General features: G+C 45.7%; 1 protein-coding gene across 1 annotated transcript in view; it reads right to left on the minus strand.

Moving 5' to 3' along the window:
• Positions 1-19182, minus strand: part of nup214 (nucleoporin 214) — an 85284-nt gene that overhangs the window by 41640 nt on the left and 24462 nt on the right. The window contains exons 15-26 of the mRNA XM_080847404.1: positions 18989-19081; positions 18465-18614; positions 17859-18017; positions 17303-17406; positions 17035-17217; positions 16266-16351; positions 15865-15948; positions 15274-15573; positions 14602-14769; positions 12816-12921; positions 3694-3763; positions 2761-2839 (exon numbers count right to left, since the gene is read on the minus strand). Coding sequence (XP_080703530.1) covers positions 2761-2839; positions 3694-3763; positions 12816-12921; positions 14602-14769; positions 15274-15573; positions 15865-15948; positions 16266-16351; positions 17035-17217; positions 17303-17406; positions 17859-18017; positions 18465-18614; positions 18989-19081 — 1582 coding nt within the window. The remainder of the gene's footprint in view (positions 1-2760; positions 2840-3693; positions 3764-12815; positions 12922-14601; positions 14770-15273; positions 15574-15864; positions 15949-16265; positions 16352-17034; positions 17218-17302; positions 17407-17858; positions 18018-18464; positions 18615-18988; positions 19082-19182) is intronic.

A 19182-nucleotide genomic window follows, 5' to 3' on the forward strand; every position in this document is an offset into this window, starting at 1 on the left:
CTCAGAGTCTAAAATCACTTCCTACTTTGTGTTTGATAATTAAAGAAAATCAACAGATGAATTACCTTCTCTATTTGCTTTATTAGAGAAAAAGCTTTTTCTTGTCACAATTTTGACTTTCTATGAGCAATGCAATAATCGATGCAGATTGCATTTCAACTTTTAATGGATGTGTTAAAAAAAAATACAAAATCGATTTAAAATCGATAATCGATTTAAAATCAAATCATTGACCTCGGAATCGAATCGAATTGTGAGGTGCCAAGAGATTCCCACCCCTACAATCCAACGTGTCTTTTTTGGGGGTTGTAGGAGCAGTTTGGTCCTCTTTTTATACAAGTAGACTTAGGTACTCTTTCCTAATTACAAGTTTACCTGCTGTACACCATTCAACTGTTTTTTTTTAATCTTAAGATGTACTTAAGGGTGAAGCTACTGGTAGGAATATGTATTTGCAAGAGACGTAAATTCCATTAGAGGAAAAAAATAAGTTAAGTGCACTGGACTTAATTGCACTGCACTTAACTGCAAAAAATAAACTGCCTTCTGCAATAAAACGAAATCCCCCACAGAGCACGTGGTCTCTTAACAAATGCACCAAAGGGAAAAAGCAGTTGATGTAGAAAACAAAACAATCTTATCAAGAAAAATACTCTAAATTTGACGTCAAGGCATCGATGAATCACCCACTAAAGTGAAACTCCTTGACCCCCCTTTTCAACTCCTTCCAGCCGGCAGGCGCAACAGAACCCATTACCAGACACAGAAGCAGTCGCTTTCCTCATGCCATCCACCCGTATAAATAGCTGACCAGTCTCATCTGCTATGCCATAGCTACTCTTCTATCATCAGATCATTTTTACACTCTGCTTGTCATGTCTTGCCTGGCTAATGAATGGTAAAAGAAAATTAATAAATAAATAGACGTTACCAACGCTGAGAGAAAACCTTTCATATAATGTCTATGTAACTGAATAAGGATTATGCCAGTACAACTCAAAGCAGGATTACAGGGGGGTATTCTTCGTACGTTGTTCAACTAAGTCAACCAAATGTCCCATTAGCTAGTTTAAATTAACGGGATGATTGAGGACAGGTTATCTCTGTTATTCCAAGGCTGATCCGCGCTCAAACTATTTAGTTCATTTGAACCAGACTTCACTTATCAGGGCAATTGCACGTGCCCGTCCTATTTTAAAAGGGAGTAGCACTCAATCACCAAAACCATGATTTTGTAACGTTACAATGGCTACTAAACTCAAAGAAAGAGCCTCTTTCATTCTCCATTGGTGAGCAAGAGATGATCATGAACGCCTATGAAGAATATAAGACCATAATCATGGCAAAATCCAACACAGCCACCGCTGCGAGAGCAAGACAAGAAGCTGTGTATGGGGCTGTGTATGGGGGGGATATCTATGTATGCATCCCTACCAAGTTTTTTTTTACATTTCCTTGTAAGTCGCTTTGAATAAATGCGTCTGCTAAATGACTCAATGTATTATTAATATGAAATTCAATAAATTGAAGCAGTGAAAAGAAATTGTGTTTCTCTCTTTTCTAATCATGAGTCCACCTTAATCTTTTTCTACAATAATCATCGACGAGCAATAACCAGCTATGGTGATTTTGCCAGAGTTGCTTCAAAGAACCGAAAAGGCGGACTTATGTTATCTTATCCTGGTAACCTGCTTAGCGAGGTACGAAGAATAGGGCCCTGGTCACCCTATATAATCTATATATTGTAGTATATTGAGAACGGTTTGTAAATAATATGTGCGCATTGTCTGAATTGCTTCATGGTCACAAATTCCTTTTGTGTGTTATTATACTTTGCCAGTAAAAGTGATTGTGATTATGATAAAAGACTTACAAACCAGGACCTTCATATCACCTACAGCACACTCCGTGTGGAGTCATATCTTGAAAAGTTAATGAGAACTTTTCTTTTTTTTTAAAGAGAACCTTTCTTTTTTTAATGAGAACTTTTATTCTCTCTCCCCCCCCAGACACACGCACAAGGTTGCACGCACTCACAAGGAGACATGCAAACACACACACACACACAAACACACACAAACACACACAAACACACACCGTCTCTGTGGGCTGTCTGGCCTCATGTATAAAGCTGACCAGCACTGCAAGTTCTGGCTAAGGATCAAATTCACTGCAAGTCAACATTTCCCCATCCTGTCCATTTCATGGAAATAAAGATCCCGCTGCCTGGCCTGGTCGATATTTAATGAACACTTATCACTTTTATATATCGCTCCGTGCAGCAATTTCCAACACAGTCTAACAAAGACAGAGATTTCCTCAATTCGTTTCCCAGAATTCACTCTGCATTTGAGTCTGTCACATCAGCAATTAACTGCTCCTGAATTTTAGCAGTTAATATTATTCTTCACGTATGGTCTTCATTTATCTATAATTACACAGAGCTGCAATGACTCAGGCCCAGGTATTAAAGAGAGGCGATAAAGGCATATGTGTGTGTGCGTTTTTAGTGTGTAGCAGGGACAGAGGTTTAACAGAGACTCAACGCACACACACACACACACACACACACACACACACACACACACACACACACACACACACACACACACACACACACACACACACACACACACACACACACACACACACACACACACACACACACACACACACACACACACACACACACACACACACACACACACACACACACACACACACCTCTTTCAGATGACACTGTCTGCAGCAGCTACTCACCAAACACAAAGCCAGTCTGGGCGGGCGCCAAGCTCTCAGCCAGGGCAGCAGTCACCTTCACAGGGCCCTGCGGAGGGTTCTGCACAGACAGAAGGACAGCAGGTCAGGTTAGCCGTGTGTGTGTGTGTGTGTGTGTGTGTGTGTGTAATCATTAGGGATAAGATGGAAGATTCTCGCCTGAATAACTTCCACCGACGAAGTAACATTTCCTTCTAAACTGCAGAGGAAAGGCCAACATCTAAAACTCAGGAGCATAGAGAACACATATCCTATGGACTTAAACGTCATATTGCCAGGAGTAAATCACCCTCCATCGTTTATGTCTGGGACACACTGGACCTTACGTGTGTTTAAACCACAAAACAATTCCTCAAGTGTGTAAAAACGTCCCGTTATGAAGCCCAGAGAAAATAGACTACAGGCAATGTAAACAGCCTCTACCATGCACCCACAACACACAGACTGGTGTGCGTTTAGAGCAGAGATCGGGCAGAGTCTGGCAGGGGTGTACAACAGCTCAGAGAGCATCGTGGGATTGGCACATGTATCACCCTACTGCTGGAACCCCACACTGCGCTGAGGCCTGTCACATCACCGTGGTAACACGCTTTTGTGTTTTAGGATGGAGCAGCCTGACGAGCAAAGACAAAAACACACACACATACCAACTGCAGTTTTGTTTTTGTGTGTGTGTGTGTGTTTGTGTGTGTTCTCATGTCAGGGTTGACTGGTTGGTAAGACCAGGAAGAACAGGGTGGTAAGTAGGTTTGAAGTCAAATTGCCTCTGTGTGTGTGTGTCAGCGTGGGGGAGAGAATGGCACTATGGTTGTGAAGTTAAGGTGTGGGTAGTGTGAATTTGTTTGTGTGTGTGTGTGTGTGTGTGTGTGTGTGTGCGCTTTTATATGTGTGTGTAGGAACAGGGCGTCTTCTCACCCGTTTGGCCTGGTTGGCCGTCGCCAACACCTGCTGAACCACCTGGGCAGCTGGAGCAGGAACAGAGGAACTACAGAGAGGGAGAGAGAGAGAAGGAGAGGGAGATAGATCGATAGATAGATAGATAGAGAGAGAGAGAGGGAGATAGATCGAAAGAGAGAGAGAGAGGAGAGCGAGACAGAGAGGAGCGAGAGCGACAGAGCGGAGGAGAGAGAAAGAGAGAGGCATACAGATTAGTCAAATACAGATTTCCTATAAATTGAATCTAAATGTGGTGATATGGTTTGATCTCTTCTGTCCTCTGAGTGGTCATGCAGCAGGCCTTTACAGGAGTTTCTAAAGCAGACGCAGACACAGACACGACCAACACAGCCAGAGGAGCATCAGACCTGAATGTTCAAGCAGCTCCTTCTGCAAAGCAGGTGGCTCGATCACACACACCAGATTGACAGGTGTGTGTGTGTGTGTGTGTGTGTGTGTGTGTGTGAGGAAGAGAGAGAGAGAGAGAGTGAGTGAAATAATGATCGAGGGAGAGAGAGAGAGAAAGAGAGAGAGAGAGGGAGAGAGACGGCTGGTATGTGTGTTAGAGAGAACCAGAGTGAGGAGGTGTGTGTGTTTGTGTGTGTGTGAGGAAGAGAGAGAGATGTGAGTTAAAGAATGATGAATGGACAGAGAGATAGAGAGACGGCTGGTATGTGTGTAAGAGAGAACCAGAGAGAGGATGTGTGTGTGTGTGTGTGTATGTGTGTGTGTTGACGACAGATTTATGTTTTGGACAGAAGAAAAGTGAGGTAGGAGATACAGACCACTGAGGCATAATTCAAATTGTGATTTGAAAACTGGGCTTGACACATTTGAGAGCAAAATAGGCACGCCATAAATCACCAACAGCCAGGTACTCACACACACACCCACACCCACAGGTTACTAGTGTTTGTTAGCAGAGATCCCTGAGCGAAAGCCACACTCTGTGGAAGCCCTGATGGAGAGGAGTACCATGACTGGGCACTAAATGAAGCCCTGAAGGAGAGGAGTACCATGACTGGGCACTAAATGAAGCCCTGATGGAGAGGAGTACCATGACTGGGCCAGAGGAGGCCCACATGACTGGCCACTAAATGAAGCCCTGAAGGAGAGGAGTACCATGACTGGGCACTAAATGAAGCCCTGATGGAGAGGAGTACCATGACTGGGCCAGAGGAGGCCCACATGACTGGGCACTAAATGAAACCCGTACTGCTGGGACGCCTTACACTGCTCACACTAAGAGCACAGCTAATTTGGAAACTGCCCTTAGGCCTGTCCTCTCCAAATATTTGGCATCAGTGCCAGGAAAGGGGTTGTTCGTGTGTGTGTGTGTGTGTGTGTGTGTGTGTGTGTGTGTGTGTGTGTGTGTGTGTGTGTGTGTGTGTGTGTGTGTGTGTGGCACTGGGGGCGAGGATAGGACAGCATGGGGGGAAAACAAGTCTCACTGGAAGGAGAGAGCCTGCATATACCAGGGATGCGGAGAGAGAGGGAGAGAGAGAGAGAGAGAAAGAGAGAGAGAGAGAGAGAGAAAGAAGTGTGTGAGTGAGTAAGTGGAGGATAGGGGGACACAGAGAGAGAGAGAAAGAAGTGTGTGAGTGAGTAAGTGGAGGATAGGGGGGCACAGAGAGGGAGAGAAAGAAGGTGTTAGTGTGTGTGAAACAGGGAGGCACAGAGAGGGAACAGTGAGTGAGTAGCTAAAAGGATCTAATCAGAGGATGACTTATCATTGGCGGTGTCTACGCCACTGAGAGAGCATCAGAGCAGCTTAACACTGGGCTAATCAATACAACCTGGCCAGAGAGCAGACACAGACACAGAGAGAGACACACACACACACACACACACACACACACACACACACACACACACACGCACGCACGCACGCACACGCACAAAGCTAATCAATCTGGCAAGATAACACACACAACAGTGCATGCAGACACAAACTCACACTGATTTTAGAGAGATGGGTGTGATGTTCAGCAAAGGTGAGGAAAGTGCTGATCTGCAGGGCACACTTGCTAGTTAAAGGGCAGAGTCCTTGGTTATGATCCATTACACTTTTCATTGAATTCAGCGAAAGTCTCCTCACGCCCCTCCAGCTGTCCGTCCACTATGTAAGGCCACCTTTTCAGACGACACTCACACACACACACTGGCCACTGCTTCGCTGCACACCTGTCAGGACCTCAGCCTCAGGTGGCAGCGCCTGGCCCCGCGTGCATAATTCAGCAGGCTGTAAAAGCTGCATGAGAGGGGGGCACAGTGGGCAAGCTGGGCAACAGCTACCTGGACTTGGTAGGCTCATGTCCTCTTGCTTGGCCGAAAAAACGCTGAATTGCCCTGAATATGGTAACCTGGGCATGGTGGCCACGAATGCGGAGTCACCTGCAATGCCTTCCTTAGAGCTGGCAATATAATCTAGCCTGGCCAAAACCACCAAGTCACCCTCACCATATTGGCACAGTCATCAGCAGTTATCATGCTGTTTCACTGAGAGGCTGGGTTTAATTACATTGGTGCTGTAGTCACAGAGGATGGCTTCACAGCAAAACTATGCTGTATAAAGTTATTACTGAAATAAAGTCCCCTCTCTCCCACTCACACACATCAGTATTGGAGCCTCCCACACACGTGTTTTATACTCTTCACTGAACACTGAAAAATAATGAACACTTTTCAACATGGTCAGGCAATTCTCATCTCCTCCTTCACACACACACACACACACACACACACACACACACACACACACACACACACACACACACACACAGACACACACACAGACACACACACAGACACACACACACTTTTGTACCCCATCTCTCCAAAGTTATTTCTCTCATCGCATTTCCCTTGTTTCCCACTCACTCTCGCTTTCAATCTCTCACACACACACACACACACTTTCACACTCAATGAAATTCTTCCCTTTTCTCTCAAGCTCACACTATTTATCTCAGATCTTTCCTCTTCCGCATACACATTTATCTAGCCCAGCCTCTCAAACACACACACTCTCTCTCTCTCCCTCTTTCCCTCTCTCACTCCAAATCCAGAGTTTTGACAGACATCAAGGTCAGGCCTGGAGACAGCAGCTTTATTTCACTTTACACTTTCCTCCAGTGAGCCAAAACCAGCCAACCAATATATCACACACACACACACACACACACACACACACACACGTAAGTACCAAAATCCTCATGCAGTCAGTCAACAACACATCACACACACACAGGCAATCAGCCAGAAATATACACAACAACCTCACCCAGGAATACAACCTCCACCTCACCCACCGATGCTATCCATTCCTCTTAGTTGCCACACATATTTATAAGGTTTTGGGACAGTTGGCTTCGTATGTGTTGTGTAGGGGTTTGAGTGTGTGTAGGGGTTTGGCATGTGCGTGTGCTACCCAATCATAGAACGACCCAGTAATGAGAGGCAGCATGAAAGCAGATGGGAAAGGCCTGGGAGGCAATGTGTGTGTGTGTGTGTGTGTGTGGTGGGTATTGTTGTGTGTGTGTGTGGAGGCCAACATCGCTCCAGCTGAAAATGAGCTAGTGGTTAGGAACACCTGAACAGCACCCTCTTAGGTACTCTGAGTACTCTTCACTTTTGGAACTCACTGATGAAGTATGTGTATTACTCAATGTTGCTTAGAAAACCAAAAACACCAGAGAAAAATACATCCAATATAAAAGTACAAGACATGTCTCCAGTGGAGTGTAAACGACAGTTAGCTCTGGGTATATAACTATTAACTCTGGCTAAATAAACTGTTAGCTCTGGCTACATAAACAATTAGCTCTGGCTATGTAAACAGTTAGCTTTGGCTAACATAAATGTTAGCTCTGGCCACATAAACAGTTAGCTTTGGCTACATAACCTGATTGGTCATAAGGTGTTTTGCTGTTGTATTTAAACTTGCTCCTGTCCTTTATCTCCCAATAGCAGTGACCCTGTTATCTGTTGTCCTGGGTTGCTTCCTGATGGTCAGACAAGAATCGATACCTCTGCCAGCAGGGACAGCTTTTGCCGACTCACTGCAGCACACCATGACTCCATGGCAGCGGACGGGACGATGAAGTGTGATGCCTCCAGGCCACCGTCCTCGTCAAAGATGCCCCTCCCTGCCAGATGCCGGCATCTGCCACCCATCCTGGCGAACCGTGATGGGTGCCCTTGTCCCCTGACACGAGAAATGGCCAGCTGTTTGTGCCCGTCAGCAGTGCCCGTCCCACACATAGATGCCAACCTCAACTTAGTGCCCATGTGTTCATGGAGGGATGGTGCCTCAGGCGTCTGGGGACGTTGACAAGCTTTCCAGGTGCGTCGTCATGGCATTTCACCTTATCCTGGCCATCTGCAGGAATTCTTGGTGAAATTTTGAGAGGAACTTTTGTGGGGAGTGTTAGGTTGTCATGGGATATGGGATCATGAGACATCCAATGCTTTCCCTCACTTTGTTTCCGCAGATAAAAAAATATAAAAAATTGACCTTGTCTTCTAGTGTACGTCTCCCTTGTACGTCGCTTTGGACAAAAGCGTCAGCTAAATGACTAAATGTAAATGTAAATGTACTAGTGCCACTGCTTTGATAATAATCTTGTTTAGTAGTAGGTGGTTATTGAGTAGCCTATGATGAAGCAACAAATATGGCTTCCAAACGACCTAGCTAGCAACAGCAAAACACTTTTTGTGCTTTGAAAAGTGTACAAAAAAAATCCTGCCTGTGAACATGAGAAACACTAAACATTTGATCACTTTTGATCACAGAAAAGGTCCACGTGTTAGCAACGCCCTGACACCCGGAGTTGGATAATCAACCGTGTGAGCAGCCAACCGTAGAATAGGGAATCGGGTAAGGCTGTTGATGAATCTCTCAGGCAATGGGTGAGATAAACGTAGTCATCATACTGATCATCATTAGCAAACCTAGTTCCTTAACATTAAGCACCTAGGTGGTTACTTTAATGGTAGATATGGCTAGAGTTCGAGATGCTGGTGGTTCAGACCTGCACCACTGAATCTGGAGAATGTTCACGCGTTTCGATTGGCTACGACCTTTTACTGGAACATAGACAGACTGCTGCATCAATAACAAGACACTCTCCTTTTCATCTTCCCGTGACGAGAGGCTGAATTGTGTGAAATGAGACCAGAGGAAATATATTTTCACCAGGTCTTGTGGCACCACATCAACCGGCACTCATTGGCCTTCTCCCCTAAGAATGCTTGTACTGCTGAAATTGATCACATCCGATGAGCTCACCAGTAAAGCCAAGTCTGTGGGTAGGGATCCAAGCACAGGCGCTTGGCCACCAGCCCACTGCAGGCAGGGTGGAGCGTGTCACCTTACACACCTAAGGCCCCTGTGATGTACACTTCACGGTAAGGCGCATCCTGCTGTGAGATACGATTCCATACTTCGACCCTTCGGCTGCGAGATGTAATTTATAAGGGCCGCTTGATTAGCTTGCCATCGGAGGCCACCAGAGTAGTTCGTCTCTGACAATTAATGCCGACAGTATGCTGGGTTTCCTGGCAGAGGGGGAGAGGTTGGTACTGGAGAGCCAGCCAGTGGGCTGTGCTAGGCTAGGCTAGGAAGGTGTGTCAACTGCTGAGGAGGCAAAATCAATGCGACGCAGCAGAAAGCCACAGCAGCAGGACCCTTGGAGTAACTCGTGCCCATCCAATGTTATTTTAAGTTTATTTTAGGGGCTTGTTTATTAAAGTTTACTGTAAGGGCTATTTTTCCTCTTTATTCAGATAGAATGGTGGAGAATGGCTGCGTTGGAGGATGGCGTGGAGGATGAGTGGGGCGGGAGAATGGCCGTTGGGTTTGAGCCTGGGTCCCCGTGGGTATTTAGGCTTGTGTGAGGTTGGGATGCTGCCGCTAGCGCCACAGCTGATTGAGTCATCTGCTCTCTGGACCCCTTCTCTAATGGTGCAATGACAGGCATAACAGTGTTGCTAAGGAACTATAAACTCCACTACAAAAACACTAGACTGGGTCTGTACTGTTCAGCTCAATTATGCCCTACAGGAACTAATGGATGACCTTCACAGGAACACAGGGCCAAAACAATGTAAAAAAAAATCTGCCATTTGTGTAAACTGCACTACGCAGAATAAACCACCATCTTCCTTCAAATACATTCAAGTCTAGGTGTTTTACATCAAACTTTTCAGAGAGTGTGCGTGTGTCTCTCTATGTAGGCGTGTTTGTGTGTGTGTGTGTGTGTAGGTCTGTGTCTATATGTGGAAGTATATGCGTGTGCTTTTCTGTATGTGAATGTGGGGGCGTGTGTGTGTGTGTGTGTGTGTGTGTGTGTGTGTGTGTGTGTTTATGTGTGTGTTGTGGTCATGTGTGGGTTTGTGCGTGTTGTTATGAGACGGTGAATTTAAATGTCATATCTGACAGGCCGTCTGTGTGTCCTCTGGCTATGGCTGAGGAGCCCCCTCGACACACACACACACACACACACACACACACACACACACACACACACACACACACACACACACACACACACACACGCACACACACACACTTATCAAACCCTCACCAATAACCCACATCCATGCTTCTCTTCATGCTCTAGTGCCCATGAGAACACCTCCCTCTCACTCACCCTTTATATTACACACACACACACACACACACACAAATGGCATCCTGCTCGCTCACAGTATGTATGTGCACGCACACACACACGCACGCACACGCACACACACAAACACACGTGATCACACTAGCCTAAGGATGATGGTGTGAGCAGAAGCATATCGAGGTTAAACTGGGACCAGGTGCTTGGTGCCGTGGCTTGCTTGTAAACATTTTTTTCTTCTTTTCCTTCCCTGCTCTTCACTCTCCTGTGTTCATCTTTATCACTTGAATTTAATCTTTTCTTTCTTCTTTCTGTCTCGGCACATCTGCACCACAGACTGGTTGTCAGGGGGGCATTAGCTACACACTAATTTCTATTTATTTTCATTTTCAAACTTACTTTGAGCATATGTTGGTATTCAATCTGAATTTCCATTTAATTTCAGTCAGTTCTAACCAGTTGTTTCATTTATTTCAGTTTTGTTCGAATTTCAAGGACTCATTTCTATTACGCTTTACTTTATTATCGTTTCAGGTTTTAGCTTTAGGGATTTTAGGTAAGGACCAAAGTTTTTAAGGATTAGTGAAAGATAATTGGCTCAACATTAAATATGTCAACATTTCAAGACCTAACTAACATACTAACATATCTTAACTAATTCTCCCAAAAGGCTACAATTGTTTCAGACTGAAAGCCTGTTAAAGGTGCATTCCGCAAATCGGTTTCACAAAAGGTTGTTGATATTTGAGCTCCTCAGCCAGTACGAGCCACTATTTGTTACCCGTTACCTTAATTAAGCATGCATTCACTTGCACTGCTTTCATTATTACATTTGATATATTCCTAAACAGGACTCATATCAGACTTCACTTGATACCAGCTGCTACTACTTCCATTAGTTAGTCGGTGTAGGTCCTGATGCGCTTTATTGCCATCTAAAGGTTGTCGGTTAAAACTACACACTGTAGCTTACACAGAATTTTGGGATTTTTTTTGTGTTCTCTTACTTTATTTGTATTTGTTTTTAGCAATCATTATTCGTTTTAATTCTACATGTTGTTTGGGTAAATCATTTAATTTCAGTTTACATAAATCTCTCTTTTTGATTTCAATTATGTGCACGACCATTCTATTTGCACACTGTCTGATGTATACGCCTGATTCTATTTTTGAATTATCTGCATCTCTCCCTCTCTCTCACCTTAAATCTATCCATCTCTCTATCTCAATCTATTCATCTCTTTCGCTCCATCTTTCTCTCAATATCTTTCCGTCTCTCACTTCCTCTCCATCTTTCCCTCTCCTTCAGGTCAGAGGGGGTCTGTGTCTAACTGATGTGTTATCATTACATTCATTAACACACACACACAGACATACACACACAAAATGACACGCACCCACACCAAAATTCCTGAGAAACTGGGTTTAGCAGATATTACAAACACGCACAAACACACACCACACACACACACCATTCAGTCCTCACACACATGCTAGAGTAAGTGTGAGGGCAAACATGAATACTGATGATGTTATGATATCAGACACAGCCTCTCACACACACACACACACACACACACACACACACACACACACACACACACACACAGTAGTGCACTGCATACAAAATCAGACACATATAGAAAACATCAAGCTGAGAATGCGAATATTGATTTTGAGCATGCACACACACACACACACACACACACACACACACACACACACCCTACCACTAACAGACACATTGCATTGATTTGATGCGCACACACACACACAAACACACACACACAACTGAAAGGCTCCCAGTGGGCTGTGTGCGACTGTGTGACACAAACACACACACACACACACACACACACACACTCACACACACACACACACACACACACACACACACACCAAAATAGCCAGAGGTGACCGTTGGAATGTTCACCAGCTTCAGGAGCAGAGACAAATCCATCTGCTTGCCACCCCTCTACACTGAAGGTGTGGGGAAGGGGGGTGATAACTGTACACTCTAACATCACAAAGACAAGCACACTACATGCACAAACAGGACCGACCCCTACCAGTTATTATCAATGACTGTAAGACACACACCCAACCTGGGTGCAGGATGAGATCAGTGTAACAGTGACGCTGCTGTACAGCTCGCTGCGCCCATACGATCTGGTACTGTGCTGACGGACATGTTATACCAGGCATCAGGTGTTCACACGATCAAAGGACTATCAATCGATCTAGAACACAGACAGACGCTCAAACACACACACACACACACACACACACACACACACACACACACACACACACACACACACACACACACACAGACACACAACGCATCCTTTCCGATGAATGCTTTCCTAGCAAACCGCCTAGCATCTGTTCTGAAACAGCCAATAAGAAAGAATCACCTCTCACATGACACGGAAGTTGCTGTTCAACCAATCAGAGGGCGTGAACACTCACCTCATCACCGTGGAGACGGGCATGGTGGGCCCCTTGTCTTTCAGCTCCTGTACGTTCACCACCTGAGGCACCGTCTTCAGAGTCGACTCAGTGAGGGACGTTCCCACTGTAAGCACACACACACATTTTGATGAGTTAAAAACTCATCTCAAGGTGTCTTTAGCTGAACAGGAAGACAGGAAGAGCAGTTATATCCAAACCAGGCCATGTGTTTGACTCCTTTGAGGCACACATGCTCGTACACCACATAGAGTTTGATACCCTAGTAAATAAAACATACACATATAATCTGCTAAGCCAGTCAAATAAACAAAAAAAACACAGTCGCACTCATGTGTACACACACACACACACACACATACACACAGGAGAGATGCTGAATATCGTACGAGTGTGTGAAATTACTTCTTTACAACGGGGTGTACACACTCGAAAGCTGAGCTAGGCACACAAAAACTGTACATCCCTGGAAGCCCTTCAGTCAGGCATTCTTCAGGTTTGTGTCGCCCAAAACGAATGATATTAATTATAGAAATAAACAAACACCATTTTCTACTTGGAAAGGTAGATAAATAATAAATAAGTATCATTATGCATCTCCCTCAAGTCTGCTCTTCTCTGTCTGCTGTTTAAAATATTCAGTTTAAATGAAATGTTGCCTATGTGATGCTGTTTGATGGATGTTTCCTGCCTGCTCTGCATGCACTGTGTAGGCTACCATTCCAGTATTTCATTGTTATAATGTTTTAATGTTATATATATATTATTTATATATCTATATATGAGATGGAAGAGTGTCAACCGGTTTCTTCTTCTTTTTCTCTTCTGTTCCCGACTCTGGTTGTCTTTCAACCATGTCCTTCTTAAACTGGTGCCTATAACCTTCATATCACGTTGTGGTGTAAAAGCTATGTTAAAGGCTACACACGTTTATCCATAATGTGTGCAAAGCAGTATTGATCTCAGCTTTTCTGTTGCACTATTTTGCATGGAATGCTGTGTGGTAGGGGACTCTGGCATCAAACACAACACGACTAGTACCTTTCCTTTGCGGACACTTCCTAGCGACAGACCATGATCAACATTCATTCATTCTTTCGTTCAGTGGGAATTTTATTTCGGGTGGCACGTCGGTGGGTGTTTTAATTTGGAAGTCTGACGGGGAATGATTGTCCCGGGAGGTCGGGCTAGCGATTTTGCAAACAGACAAAACTAATGGTACAGCTGGATGTGCACCAAGTGTCGATGTGTGGAAAGGCCACTTCAAGAAATAACTGTACACACTGAGCATTCAGCTTGTGCATACATCTACAAATGTCTCTTCTATTCCATGGACCTCTCCTCCAATGATGGAAATGGATTAATAGTAAGATCACTAAATCATTAGATAAGACATTGACCTTTAAAGTGCAACATGGGGGAAAAAAAGGAAGAACCTTCCAATGTCATTGTATGTCAACTGTGCCTGTCTGCCTATTATCTGTTCTCCGTCGCCACCTTGTGGTTGGCTTAGCATACTACATCCCTTTCAATACATATGGCTTATACGTAAAAAAAAAAAACTGTTGAGGTTCAGTTGTAGACAAGAAAAAAAAAAAAAACTCACAAAAAAACCTCAATGCATCTCTGTGGTGAAGATGCCATGCTAACAACTGTCAGTGACTAGTTATTAAGTAGTCCATGAACAATATGACCATTCAGCATTCAAGGAATTTGACTTGATTTCCTCTGGCACAACTCCATCTTCTCTGACTCTGGCTACACTGCCCAGCCCACCAACACGTACCAGTCTTCTGATTGGCCATTTGCCTCTGGAGGGCGGCGTTTGCAGCCGCCTGCTGGGCGGGGTTGGTGGCGGGCGTGGCCCTCTCGGTGGGCGGGGCTCCGTGTTTCACAGTCTTGGTGGCCAGGGCTGTGCTTTCGGGCCCGCCTAGATTAATCTTATTGGTCGGGACTGGAGACACAGAGGGGAAGAGGAGAGGCAGACATTAGTGGCCAAAGGGCTATAAGCATGATCATGACTGATGACAGAGATGCACACTGCAATGCACACCTGAAATGCACCAAAACAGTGCGTGAATGAAAGACCTCCTACTTTATATGAGAGTTCCCCAAAATAACTGGTCTTCTTCAATGTTAATGCATAAAGTGTGCATTTGCATTGCTGGGTGAACATTTCTCAAGTTTGCTGTTGAGTGTGCATGTCCAAAGTGTGTATCGGAGTACAAAGTGTGTTGCTGAGCATCTTGTTGATTATATGTGTTTAAAACATGTTGCAGTCTTTCCAAGTATAGTGTGAGTTTGAGAGTAAACTGTTTCGTTGAGTACACATGTAAGTATGTGAGTATGTGTGTGTATGTATGCGTTAGGTGTGTGTGTGTGTGTGTGTGTGTGTGTATACGTGGAGCATGTGTGTGTGTGTGTGTGTGTGTGTGTGTGTGTGTGTGTCCTGGCGTACCTGGGCTGATGACGGAGCCCAGGCCCAGCGTGGGGGTGGTCTTGCTGAAGGGGGTGGACTGCATGGTGAAGCCGGGGTGGATAGAGGGGGTGCGGACCACAGCAGGGTGGCGGGGCATGGCAGGGGGCGCCACTGAGGGCAGGGGGGCGAGAGGCGCCACCTCCTCCTCTTCCTCCTCTTCCAACACCAGTGCACCAGGCTCCTCCAACTCCAGAGCCTGGGACAGCGAGGACGTGGAGCTGACGTCGTCCAGGTCCTCATAGTACTTAGGGGAGATGAAGGCTGAGCGAGAGAGGTTGGCTGCACAGGGAGACACAGAGGAGGAAACACCGATGTCTCACAAACCGCCTATTGTTAGCCCACAGTTATCCTAGCCATGGCAAAAGGGAATTCTTGTACAGTGTGCATCATTTCATTGTGTTTCAAGTACGCACTAATGCTTTCATTCTGACATGAGGTGCAGCCTTTGAACCTCACTGGCTTGGGCAACTGTTATGTAGGGGTAGTGATTTGGGTAGTGATTTGTGTGTGTGTGTGTGTGTGTGTGTGTGTGTGTGTGTGTGTGTGTGTGTGTGTGTGTGTGTGTGGTACCTGGAGCTGTGGACCGGACATGTGGTGTCTGTCGCTTGGAGAGGAAGTTCCTCAGCTGGGACTGCTTGGCTGGAGTCATCTTGGCTAGGAGAGGAACAATGTCACAATATACCTCACATGACATGCAATTGAAAAGGTGTATATGAAGGCGCAAATCTCTCTGCTCTGCTTATAACTTAAATTAAACAAAGTACTGTTCTCTGTTCTCATGGCAATGACTTGAAAGTCCTAACCATTTGTTTTGTAAGCATCTTGAGCCGATTGTTTTGGCTCCAAATAAATACAATTGAATCGAATTTAATTTGTAAGACGCTACTGTACACAGGGGTAAAAAGACTGAGGAAAAGGCCTTCCAAAGTTGGCCTTAAGGCCCCCCTAAGCGAGAGTTCACAGACACATACCTGGGGTTCTGGAGGTGGTCTTGGGCGATGTCTCCAGACTGGCTTTGAGCAGTGCATCCTTCAGACCTTCCAGCTCTTTATCAAGACTGCAACAGGAGAGAGACAGGTGTCAGTGTTGGTTCTGTTGGGTCTTTTCTGGTACTTCAGTATGTGACCTATTTAATAGGGGTGGGGGGAAAAAATCGATTATTCGATTTTTCTCGATTCTCTCTAAAACGATTCTCTCTCGATTCAGAAAAGTTCATAAACGATTAAAAAAAAAAAAAAATTACAAAATCAATAATCGATTTAAAATCGAATCGTTGACCTTGAATCGATTTAGAATCGAATCGTGAGGTGCCAAGAGATTCCCACCCCTACTATTTAAGTAGGTTTGTTCTTCAGTGCATACCTAAGCTTGCTACTTCAGCATGTTGGTTTTGTTGGATGTGTTTTGGCTTGTATGTGACCCTATTCTGATCTATATGTGATGCACTCTTTTAGCATGTTGGTTCTGTAGCTGTGGTGTGGATGTGACCCTATTCCTTTATGAGGAGCGTTCTGTTGGTTCTGTAGCGGTACCTCTGCCCTCTGGTGTGTATGTGACCCTACTCCTTTATGAGGTGGGTTCTGTTGGTTCTGTAGCGGTACCTCTGCCCTCTGGTGTGTATGTGACCCTACTCCTTTATGAGGTGGGTTCTATTGGTTCTATTGGCGGTACCTCTGCCCTCTGGTGTGTATGTGACCCTACTCCTTTATGAGGTGGGTTCTATTGGTTCTTTAGCGGTACCTCTGCTCTGAGAGGGTGGTGGAGGGCCTGCGGGGCGCGGTCCAAGCGGTGGTCTTGTTGTAGAGGCGCAGACTGTGCAGGTCTCTGAGCAGCTGGTCCAGCTTCAGCTTCTGCTGCGTGATTATCTCTAGATTATTGGCCAGCGCGTTAAACAGCACGTGGCGCTCGGGGATAACCATGTGTCTGCAGCAGCGGAGAGGAGAGAAGGGTTACGCACACGCACACACAAGCTGGATTTTACACTAATCAAGCCTCCTATTCTTCTTACTTCTGCTTCTTGCGGTTCTCCAGGTGTTTTTCCCACTCCACGTCCAGCACGTCGTTGACATCCTCCACTGCAAACTTCACGTACTGGTACAGCCGCCGGATCTCCTGTCACGACACAACACACACACGGCAGTGCTCATGAAGCCAGCGTATTTAGCTATTCACACACACACACACACACACACACACACACACACACACACACACACACAACACACACACACCTAACTTTAAATACTTGTACAGCTGCTGGATCTGCTGACAAATTCTGATCTTCTGTGGCTGTAATATATATTTTCTCTTGTTTTCTTTGCCTTTTCCAGGACTAGAACATTGGCCAACGAATTTTTCAGGTTTTCCAGGACAAATGGGAACCCTGCTATTGCTCTCAGGTTGACCTCATCGGGTCACTTCTCACCTTGAACTGCTCCTGTTGGCATGGGGTCACACACACACACACACTCTCTCTCTCTCTCTCTCACACCTTGAGCTGTTCCTCTCTGCATGGGGGGGGGGGGGGGGCTGTCTGTCTGTCTGTCTGTCTATCTGTCAGTCACCTTGAGCTGGTCCTCTCGCCGTGGGTCCAGGGGTTTCTTGTAGAGCAGCTGCAGGTAGCTGGGGTCGTTGTTGAGCTCGCAGTGGGCTTTGGCATCCTCAGCCCCAGCAAAGCCCTCCAGCAGTGTGGTCTTCAGCGTGCTGATGTCTCCATGCAGAGACTGGAGGAGCAGACACACACACCCAAAAAGAAACCCGCACACGCACATTCACGCACAAACACACACATGTGCACCCAAAAATAAACACACATACGCACACGCACACGCACACACACAATGAGAGTCTGGGATCAGCATGGCCTTTAGAGCCTCTCTGGCTTAGAGACTAGTTCTACTAAAGCATAACGCTGTGAACAGCTCAGTACTCATGCAATGGGTTTGAAGTTGCCATGGGTAAAAGTATTAAATATTATATACATATGGTGTATATATGAGTATGTTTGTGTGGGAGTAATGTGTGGGTGTGGTCCCTCTGATCTCGAGTCTAAAGACATCTTGGTCCTCAACTACCACTGTAGTCTCTTTGATATCCAGTTTAAAGCGTGTAGATCCTTAAGCACCTTTCTCAACTGTGTGTGTGTGTGTGTGTAGGTGTGTGTATAGTACCTCTGTAGTCTCTTTGATCTCAAGTGTAAAGACGTGCAGGTCTTCAGACTCCTTCCTCAGCTCCCTCATCTCCTCAGTGCTCCCCACCCTGAAGTCCGTCCTGCTGCTGCGTGCCTTCAGGTCATCCAGCTCCTTCTGGAAGTGAGCAATCTGCAGGACACACACACACACACACACACACACACACACACACACACACGAAGCCATATCAAAGTAGAACCATCGCAGATAAACTCACATAAAGACAATTCGTAGAACATGGCACAGACCACAAATACTGCCTTAGAGACACATAGTGTAGACTGTTTTACCAAAACCCATAGAGTAGACTGTTTTACCAAACACAGAGTAGACTGTGTTACAGAAACACATAGTGTAGACTGTGTTACCTAGATACATAGTGTGCTTTCACACCTGCAGGCTTTAGTTCCTCTATGTGTGTGTGTGTGTGTGTGTGTGTGTGTGTGTGTGTGTGTGTGTGTGTGTGTGTGTGTGTGTGTTTATCTGTGTGTGTGGGGACTCACCTCCTCCAGGATGCCAGCCATGACGGGATCAGAGTCTTTCCTCTGTTGCAGCTGCCTCTCCAAAGCCTTCACTGACACAGTAGCCTGAGGGGCCTGACGGGGGAGACAGACACCAGAGAGGACAGGGAGAGACACCAGAGAGGACGGGGGAGACACAGCCCCCAGAGATGACGGGGGAGACAGACACCAGATAG

Source organism: Sprattus sprattus (genome assembly GCF_963457725.1).
Source record: "Sprattus sprattus genome assembly, chromosome: 11".
Taxonomy (NCBI): Eukaryota; Metazoa; Chordata; class Actinopteri; order Clupeiformes; family Clupeidae; genus Sprattus; species Sprattus sprattus.